General features: G+C 45.4%; 1 protein-coding gene across 2 annotated transcripts in view; it reads left to right on the top strand.

Moving 5' to 3' along the window:
• Positions 1–566: 566 nt before the first annotated feature.
• Positions 567–10233, top strand: part of SLC44A1 (solute carrier family 44 member 1) — an 82594-nt gene continuing 72927 nt past the window's right edge. The window contains exon 1 of one of the 2 annotated variants that reach the window (XM_081894129.1): positions 567–721. In XM_081894129.1, the coding sequence (XP_081750255.1) occupies positions 692–721 (30 nt within the window). In that variant the 5' untranslated portion in view covers positions 567–691. The remainder of the gene's footprint in view (positions 722–10233) is intronic. The other variant, XM_081894130.1, reaches the window with a different exon arrangement.

The following is a 10233-nucleotide window of genomic DNA, read 5'->3' as shown; positions in this document are numbered from 1 at the left end:
AGAAAGCAAGCAATAATGATACGCCGGAAGTGAGCCGGGCACGTTTAGCGGGCGGGACACCCCCGCCGCGCTCGCCATCCGCCCGCTCTTCATAACGTTCCATTGCGGCGCTATAGTATAGCCCTTGCCCGCAGTAAGCGCTCTTGTGCCTCTTCGCAATTGGGCTCGGCTCTCCCCCGCATCCCCGGGGCGGAGAGTTCCGGGGCTGTTTCTAGGTCGCGGGGCTGCTTGCCTGGTTGGTTGGTTGGTTTGGTTGGCTGGCGAAGGCGGCCGCCTGCTGTTGTGTTGCTGCTGCTGCTGCTTCTCCTCCCTCCTCCCTCACGCCAAGCCCCGCCCCCAGGAGCGCCGCGCGACGCTGCCGCCGGGATGCGGGAGGAGGAGGAGGAGGAGGAAGAGGAGGAGGGATGCTGAGGAGCTAAGGAGCCGCCTCGGCGAAGGGATCCTCCGGGGCGCCGCTGCGGACAAGCGGGCGGGCGAGCCCTCGGGGCGGCGGCAGGCGGCGGAGGAGCCAGCAGCCCAGCTCCCCACCCCCCCACCCCGCTTCTCTCCCGCTCCCTCCTCCGCCCTTTCCCCGCCGCCTTGCCGCCGCTCCCCCTGCCGCCGCCGTCGCCCTGGGGCCGGGCGGGCGGCCGGGGAATCGCGGCGCTTGGATGCCGGGAGCCCGCGGCAGAGACCCAGCCCCGAGCCCGCCATGGGCTGCTGCGGGAGCGCCGCCTCTCAGGTGAGTCAGGCGAGGGCAGGAACCCCCCACGCCCGTCCTTAACAACACCCCTGTCCCCGCTATCAAGAGCAAATAGAAGCTCCTCCACCTTTTATTTTATTTTATTCTAGGTTCCTAGTCTTGCCCTCCCCGCGCTTCTCTTCCCATTTGCGTCAATTCTTCACCCCCCCCCCTTTTCCCAGTTTACACCTTGGCATGTTTATATTTATCCAGATTTATTTTATTTTTTACACCCTCAACCCCCTCATTTCTTTTCCTTTTCTTTCCTTTTCTTTCTGGAGTAGGTTGGCATAAACTTATGCAACCGAAATGGAAAAGGTTGGTGTTTTTTTTTTTTTGAGGGGGGGGGGGGAGAAGCCTCCTAAGCCCCATCATCTACTGTCACCCACGCCTGCTCGGAAAGGGCTCTCCGGTTGCAACCCCGGTATGTCATGATCTAGCAGTTGGATTGTCTCTGCCGCTGCTGCCACCCTCCAGTCACGACCATTCTGACCCTGGCATTAATTTATAAATAATATCGGTTGGGGGGGGGGCAGCCTTTAAAAGTGCCCGAAGCAAAGGAGAGGCGAAACGGACAGCGCACGTTAAGGAGAAGGGAACAGAATCAAAAGCAGTCTTGCAAATGCATCCCTCCTGCAGCTGCTTGTTTTCAAGTGTTTCTTTACCAACTGGTAGGAGGAATGAGCATAAGCAATTCCTCCCCCGCTCGAATCGCTAAACGGATGCCTGTCTCACCTCTTGTTTTTGCTGCCTTGGTATCTCTGCGGTTCTCCTTTCCTTGAGTCCGTATGAACTTTCCTTGACCCATTGCTGCATACGTGGACCCTTTGGATTGTGGTGTGGTGTTTCTTAGGAGCTGCCTTATTCACTGAGTCAGACCATTGGTAGATCTGGCAGAGAATTGTCTACACTTGACTGGCAGTGGCTTTGCCAGAGTTCCAGGCAAAGATGCTCTCCCAGTCCTACTGGAAGATGCAATGGATAGAATCAGGAGCCTTCTGCATGCAAGGCAGATGCTTTGCCACTGAGCTACATGCCTTCCCCTTTGCCCTGTAGGAACCCTGTTGTTGAAATGTCTCTTTCCAAGTCACCTCTTAGGGAACATTTCATAAGCAGCCTCCCTAAGCTTTAGCCTTCTTGCTAAACTGTGCACAGCCTTGTTGCACACTGCCAGACACACTCAAAAAGTGCCTTTTCTCCTAACCCATCCCTGTCTGCTTGCTTTAATATCCATAAGAAGAGCCCTTCTGGATCAGGCCAAAGGCCCATCTAGTCCAGCATCCTGTTCTCACAGGGACCAGTGAGTGCAACCGTGTGCTTCTCTCTTGTGATCCCAAGCAGCCGGCAGAGGCAACAGCAGAGGCAGAACATAGCTATTGTGGCTGGTAGCCACACTGAGAGCTGCTTCCTCTGTAAGAGTATGTCCTTTGCCTCACTCTCTGCAGCAGTGCCTGTATATTTTGAAATACTCCACTATGCTGTATCCTTGCCATTCTTCATCTTTCTTCATCTACTTTGTGCCCCCCACCCAAGTCCCATCCCATCATTGTATCACTAGTGCTTGCTTTAACAACCCCCATTGCTTATCCATCCTTCATGAGAAGTATGCCTGCATCCTGCTGTTTATTTCATCTAGATCCTACCCTTCTTCCAAGTGTTATCCTGTTTTAGCCTTGTAATCTTTTGAGGTAGGCTCCACTGAACTATAACGAATCGTCCAAAGCCAAGCAGAATTCCCCACATCCAGGTACAGCCCTCTAACCACTATACCATATTCCTTTAATCCAACAGGACTTTTGTTGTCTACATTTATTGGCACTCTCTGAGAGAGGCACTCAAGACCTCTTCACATGGACTAATTATCGCTTAAGTTTTAAGACATTTTGATTTTTCTACATGGAACCAGGGTGGTAAAAGGGTGGATTAGTTCCACAGCATGTTCAAAACTGGTGCTAGTAATGTTTGAGGATAGCATTGTGAGGACAGCATTAGAGAGGTGCCAGTAACTTTTCCAGGTGGAATATTCATAAGGATAACAGATGAACTTGTAGATATGTTCTCCGTTCTTGAAGGATGGGTGTGAAGTCTTCATTCTCTAATGATAGGCAAGGCTAATTTGTTACAGTTCTGTTCAGATTATTTTCTGTCTTTTTTGTGCCTGTATGAATAAGAGGCAATTTGTCAGTGTATTGTATTCTATCTCTCCCACTATCCATACTCATCTATTCCTTCTGTAGAATGCCATCTTTCTCTAGGCCCTCTGGAGAGAGACTTCAGTAACCAGTGACGAAACTGACAAGAATACTGTATAATGGCAGCATCTTTGTGAAGAAGCATGGGAACTTAGGTCTGCTGTTGGAACATATATACTACAAACATAATGTACCTGTTACAATGCACAGCACCCAACCTTTGATAAAGCAGCATTGTGATGACTATCATTTTCTGATCCCTGCACTGATCCATTCAATACATATTTAGTCATGCATTTTTTTATGTTCAGAAAAGTTAGAGGTTTGAACCCAAGTGGTTTGGGTTTTCTTTTTCTTTTTCCAGTCCAAGTAACATGCATAGAGGGGCTTCTGGTTTTCTTGCCATTCTCTTTTCCTTCTCTTAGCTTTAGCCAATTTTTATTTGCCCTGGTTATATTGTTGTCCTATTAGATTCAAGCCACAGTAAATAACTCCACTCACTACCCCAATTTGCTGCATTAAAACCTGCAAGTTGTTGACGGCTGAACAAATTGGACCTAGCCCGTTCTCAGCTTGCTATCATCTTAACCATCATTAGTCTTGGAGGCTGGTATCCAAAACCTTCTTATCCCCTTCCCTTAATGGTTCCCTTCCTTTTCATAATGTCAGTGAGCATATTTTTGCCTTCTCTTATACCATGTAGCGTGATTCACTTCTCTGAACCTTCTAAAACTCTCTGCTTGGTTGGCATCCATTATGCAGTGTGTCTGCTCTGTGATTATGAGACGGTGTGCCCCTGTGATTTGGATTGATCAGCAGATGGCCCTACATTGTGACAGCAGGCACTGGATCACTCAGTGGCTTTTTGGTTCCATTCAGCTCCATAATACCATATTTTTGAATCAACAGTGTTGGAAAAACAAACATGTATTAGTTGAGTAAGTTTGAACAAATTAACTTTCCTGATAGTGGCTTAATATTAGCAACTCAGGTTGTTCAGTTTGTTCCTTGCTACTTATTATTACATGTTCTTTACATGATATACACAGTTTTTCAGCATTTGGGGTTTTCTTTTTCTGTCTGGCTTTCTCCTCAGGTTGAATACGCTCTGTGCCTCATGGCCTGCTTGTATCTGTCTCTTATATCAAATTGCTAGATTACCCCCTTTTCTAATTCTGACCATTACAATATTCTTGTGCGTTTTGCCTCTACTGCATTGTGGAAGTATTATTTCCCATTATGCTTGTTTGCTCTGCTCATAACCTTGTTATTCAAGTCTTTCTTCTTGTCTCAAAGGCTCTTCCTTTTCTTTATGTTCTTTCCCTTTGCCTTACCATAATAGTAGTTAAAAACAACAGCCTACACTCAAATTTATTTCCTTACTCTGAATTTATTGATCTTTGCTCAGCTACCCTTTAAAAACATAAACTATGGTTGAATTTAATCTGCTGTAGGAGAAGGCAAGAAACCTTGTCATTAATATTTGCTTACCCATCTAATTTTCCTTATCCTTTCATGTAAAGCTTTTTCTGCCATACTTTGTTCTGCTTTGTTATCCTTGCAGTACAAGTATTATTTTTTTTGCTTTCTTAAGATATAAGAACATACTTGGTTTTTCCTGCTGCCTTAGATCATGTTTGCTAATGTTTTTCAGGCAGCTTAAATTGGGAATCCTCTTCCATGCATCCAAACCACTGATTTGCTCCACTAGCAAGAGTTTGAATGTGGTGGAAGTATCCCTTTGTAGGCAAGGAGCTACCACGGTCAGTAGTCAGCATCATCTCCCAAAATGGGGCAGTTTGAGTGTGAGGAAGGGGTAGAACCTGGCCAGCCAACAATCTGGTGGGTCTTAAGCCAGTCCAGCTACTTATCTGATCCAGATCTCTCTTCTGTGCCATTCTGGAGTTGGTTCCTCTCCCTCACCTTCCATCCTTGGTGGCATGAGCAGCAGATCTCCACATTGGCAGTGGCTCCAGGGCTCTATTCAGACCTGCCGTTCCCCAGGCAGGAGTTGGGATTGTTCCCTTGAATCTTTTCCGTTGAAATTCTTGTATGAAATCTCCATTTTGCTGAAGTTTGCTTGCTGTCGTCCTGATCTTTTTCTGGCCTGCAAGGCACTTTCTACAAGGAGTTGGTCATGTCATCCAGCCTTGTAGGATCCTTGTAATCTCTTTCCAAACAGGCACCCCTGTTGCAACGAAGTATTGCGCAACCTTGAAAGACCCAACAAATATATTATGGCATAAGTTAGCAAGCAAACTTCAGCAAAATGGAGATTTCATACAAGAATTTCAACGGAAAAGATTAAGGGAACAATCCCAACTCCCGCCTGGGGAACGGCAGGCCTGAATGGAGCCCTGGAGCCACTGTCAATGTGGAGATCTGCTGCTCATGCCACCAAGGATGGAAGGTGAGGGAGAGGAACCAGCTTCAGAATGGGACGCGGGTGGCGCTGTGGGTTAAAGCCTCAGCGCCTAGGGCTTGCCGATCGAAAGGTCGGCGGTTCGAATCCCCGCGGCGGGGTGCGCGCCCGTTGTTCAGTCCCAGCACCTGCCAACCTAGCAGTTCGAAAGCACCCCCGGGTGCAAGTAGATAAATAGGGACCGCTTACTAGCGGGAAGGTAAACGGCGTTTCCGTGTGCAGCTCTGGCTCGCCAGAGCAGCGATGTCACGCTGGCCACGTGACCCGGAAGTGTCTTCGGACAGCGCTGGCCCCTGGCCTCTTGAGTGAGATGGGCGCACAACCCCAGAGTCTGGCAAGACTGGCCCGTACGGGCAGGGGTACCTTTACCTTTACTTTAAGTTTTGGTGGGCAAGAGGCCACTTCATCAGATGCATGAAGTGATGATACACTTCATCAGATTCTGAGTTACAGGTATCTTAAGTGCGTGGCGTTGTCACCTTTTGTGGTGGTGGTCATTCTGTGATTCTGTGAAAACAGTTGTTGATAACAGACATCCTGTGGCGATTCTGCAGCAGACCCAGATGCCAACTCTACCCCTAGGTCTACTCCGGCAACTTTATTACAGGACTTAAAAATGTCATCCACAAAGGGCTGCCAGCAATGCTTTGCACATTCTACATAGCACAAACAGGCCACAAACGGGCACAGATCTAGTGTGACAGTATTATAAAAACCAGCAGAAGGACATTTCATCCTCCCAGGGTACTTTGTAAATGACCTTAAAATGGCCACACTTGAAAAAAATAGGAACTTCAAAGGGAGGCTGCGCTGTGCAAGTGCTGAATTGCAGAAGTCCAGGGCTGTCAGCTGAGGACTGAATGGAGACAAAGGATTTTTATAACATATGTTAAGTGTCCAGGATGTATTAATAACTCTTTGTGAATTATCACAGTTAATTATCCTAGCCTGGGAGAAAAGCAGGGTATAAATACATTTTTAAAATAAGTAAAAAAATAATAGTTATATAATTATGTGTACTTTACTGCATTTCGTTTTTCTCTGACCTCTGTTTATAATCTTCCCTGCAAACTATGCATATATATTCTGATAACTCAGGATACATTTCAATGTACTACACAAAAAGCTTATGCTATATTATAAATACATTAAATCTTTGAAGTGCTGCAAGATGCTTTGTTTGTTAGTCTTATGCCTTTTAGCTACTGTTTTGTTTTTTTAAAAACTTACTTCCATTGATAGAAACTCAGATATACAGTGGTACCTCGGGTTAAGTACTTAATTCGTTCCGGAGGTCCGTTCTTAACCTGAAACTGTTCTTAATCTGAAGCACCACTTTAGCTAATGGGGCCTCCTGCTGCCGCCATGCTGCCAGAGCACGATTTCTGTTCTCATCCTGAAGCAAAGTTCTTAACCCGAAGCACTATTTCTGGGTTAGCGGAGTCTGTAACCTGAAGCGTATGTAACCTGAAGTGTATGTAACCTGAGGTACCACTGTATAAGCTAGGCGCCAAGTGACTCCTTAAACCAGGGTTACAGTCGCCAAAATGGAATACCTGGTTGAGATTTTTGGGCCAGGCAGCTCGGAAGTCGTATTTCTCAATATGACTTTTTGGTTCCTGACATTCGTTCTGATTGTGCAGATAAAATAGAACAGATAGAATTCTGCAGGATGTGTTTCTTGTGTGTAAAAACAGTCAAGATTCAAGGATCCCCAGGCATGTACCTCCAGATGGTGGAGACGTCAGGCCCCATACTGGCACCAAGCATCTTCGCTTCATCTCAAGTGGCTGATAGCTAGGTGCAAAATGCACCTGGCAAATTTTGAATGCTGCTTCCTTCTGAAGTTTTAAAGATTATTTTCTTCTCCTTACTGATGACATTCCAGTCATGCCTAGCAATATGGCTTTTTATTTTATAATGCAATCTTTCCGCCGGTGGTCTCCTTAAATGTGAAATTCACTTCTCCAGTAAAGATGGAGTTCTACCACTGTACCTACCCTTAGAGCCTCTTCCAAAATGCTTCTGGACTTTCCCTTCGCAACACCACTTAATTGCCTCATCTGTTCTATTTGTCATTTGTTTAGTTTCTGCAGTCTCTGGACAGGAACACAGGGCTTAGGGGTGTGTTTGAAGGAAGAACTCACAGGTCTAGTTGTGGCTGCAGTTGTACTTTGGTGCACACAATTGCTGTGAAGTCTTTATGCTGTGAATGTCAAGGCTGTTCCAAGCAACTCTGCCCTTAGAGAACTATAAGGTGGGTGCTTCCACTTTGTAAGGGCTGTTCAGGGAGGCTGTATGTGGTCTCCCAGATACTGGATGGATTAGTCAGTTGGTCCAGCCAGAATAAAGTTAGAATTTTTGTCTAATTACTACCAGCCACTTCTCAGGCAGGACTCACCTGTTGGGCTGCTGCCATTCTCAGTGAAAGCCGTGGTACAAAACGTCAGTTTCTATAGGGCAGTTGCAAAGAATCGTTCACTTAACAAAGACTCTGTGTACATGCTTGGAGATCCTTAGTCCTAATGTTTGGGTGTTTGCAACCTTTGTAGGGTTGCCTGTTGAATAGGACTATCACCATGCCCATTAAATTTGTTTCTGGGATGAGGGGCCTCCAGGTAGTCTATAAAGGTTCTGAGGGCTACTCATCTTCTAAAGAAAGTAGTGGGAGTTTTGTGGTACTGAACTTAATTCTCTGTTTTTTCTTCTTCTAATAAATGGATACGTTTCATACTTGATTTATTTTGACTGATGAAGCGACTGAGATTTTTTTTCATCCAGAGGTCAGTTTAAGATTTTGACTGGGAAAAATGGCATAGAAATGTGGAACAAGTAGTATACCTATAATTTGTCAGTGCCTAGCCGGTATAGAAGGTACTGTATTAATCTAAAATTTGAACAAATTATTTATCTACTTAAAAAAAGAGAGTCTAGGTATATTTACATACCGGTAAATATTGAATTGGTATTCTGTTCCAGCATGTTACAAGGCTATTTAGACTTGGACTACAAGGCTTTGTTCTTAGAGCTTCAATACCTGAGCTGTGTGGTGGAGTTGGCTGATAAGATCTAATCCATCCCCGCCCCCCACCTATGTTCCTGGGAATCCTGAAGTTCTTCAGCTTTCCCGAAGGTTAGCTTGCCTGCCTCTACAGATCTTCCCCAGCAATACCTAGCAGCAAGGAATTATTGGGCATGCCTCTGCGTGTTTAGGGCAATGGTGAGGTTCAGCAGGCCTGGCTGATGTCCCAAATAAACTGGAAATATGCTTTAGAATGCATGTCTGAATTCTCTGCAACCCACAGGGATTTGTAGCCGGACGAAGAGAGATCAAAAGGGTTCTTCCTTGAGGGTATAAAGCTTGAAAATCGTGGATCTGTTGTTTGACTCTTATAATGAAAGTTGGAATACCTCAAACCTTTCTTGATGGGAAATTAAGACGCAATAAGAACACGTGCAGGCAGTACAACTCTACGTAGTGTACATTGAGTCTTCTGCTCTAGGTGGTAACAACTGAAATGTGAAATTTAGGGTTAAATAAGTGTGAGGGCAGGGGTGTAGTAAGCGGGGGAAGGGGGGGCCGTGGCCCTGGGTGCACAATTTTGAGGGGGCGCAAACCAGGCACCCCCATTCAGGGATCCCCGTTCTGTCCCTCCTGCCAGTGGAGGGTGTCTAGTCCTTCAGTGAAAAAGACAGTATGGAGAGAGCAAAACCTTCTCCCTTTTCCCAGTTCCTCTTATCTGTGCTCCACTACTTTAAGTATGGTATCGTTCTTCTAGTTTTGCTCATACTGGAAATGTGGCAGGATGGGAGGAAAGTGCTTTTTAAGTAACCAAGCACAGCATGGTAGGGCAGGGGGCATGTTTTACTTTCCTCCCCCAGCATGTTCCTTCCTTCATGTGTGAATAGGCCAGACAACTAGATGGCTGCCCCGTCACATCTAGCTTAGCTCCAAAACCTTCTTTGTAATGAAACAGTTGTGGCAATTGCTCTGCCTTCTTTGTAATGAAACAGTTGTGGCAATAGAAGATAATTGAAGAAGATGTTAATGGCTTAAAGTAGTCCGACAGTTTTTCTTAAGACTGTTAGCACCATGCCAATCACGATGGCTTCAGGGCACTATCTCTATCCACAGTGTGGTACCATCTGCTGATCAACTTCCCTGATGGATATAAATGCCACGGCAACCAGCCGAACCTCTTTCATGTGGTCTGTTCAGGGTGGAGCGTTAAACTTTGAAAATAATTCTCCAGCCATCTATTTAATTCTTGAATTAATGTGTGAGCCTTCATAAGATACATAATACACCTTTTAGGAGGAAATGCTCCGAGGGGAAATAGGTAATTGGGTGTCATGCAAGGGGAAATTACCTGTCTTTGGTTTTATCTGATTAAGATGTCCTGAAGGTGAAACTGACTGTGAGAGCTTTGCAAATCTCCTTTTTAGTAAGTAAAAATATTAGACATGTGCACCCAAGTGCAAAAAAAACAACGGGAAGATTGCAACTCTTTGGATTCATATTGATAAACAGTAATATTAAATTCAGTTATGAGGCGCTGAAGAATGCCATGTAGTTGAGCTATAAAATGCGACTGTAAAATATAAGTGACGGGGTGCTTGGAATGCTTAAGAAAATGGACTTACAGTAAACAAAGAAATATTTCATTATTATGCTGCCAGCAACTGGTTCTGTAAATTAATGCTATTATCATGTGTAAACTGACCCCATAATTGTTGGGGAGTACCTGGAATATGAAGTGGTTCAGTTTTTCTAGCAATTTTTACAAATATTTTGTATGGCTGATGGGGTCCACATCAACCTCATTGGTTAGGGTGGTTAAATAGGCAAGACAGTGTACATTACCCCATTTGTGAAATGACCCAAGTTTCTGCTCCAA

This window comes from Podarcis melisellensis (assembly GCF_964234715.1).
Source record: "Podarcis melisellensis genome assembly, chromosome: 17".
NCBI classification, from domain to species: Eukaryota; Metazoa; Chordata; class Lepidosauria; order Squamata; family Lacertidae; genus Podarcis; species Podarcis melisellensis.
Note: the sequence above shows the minus strand (reverse complement) of the source record. Positions and strands in the feature narration are given on the sequence as shown.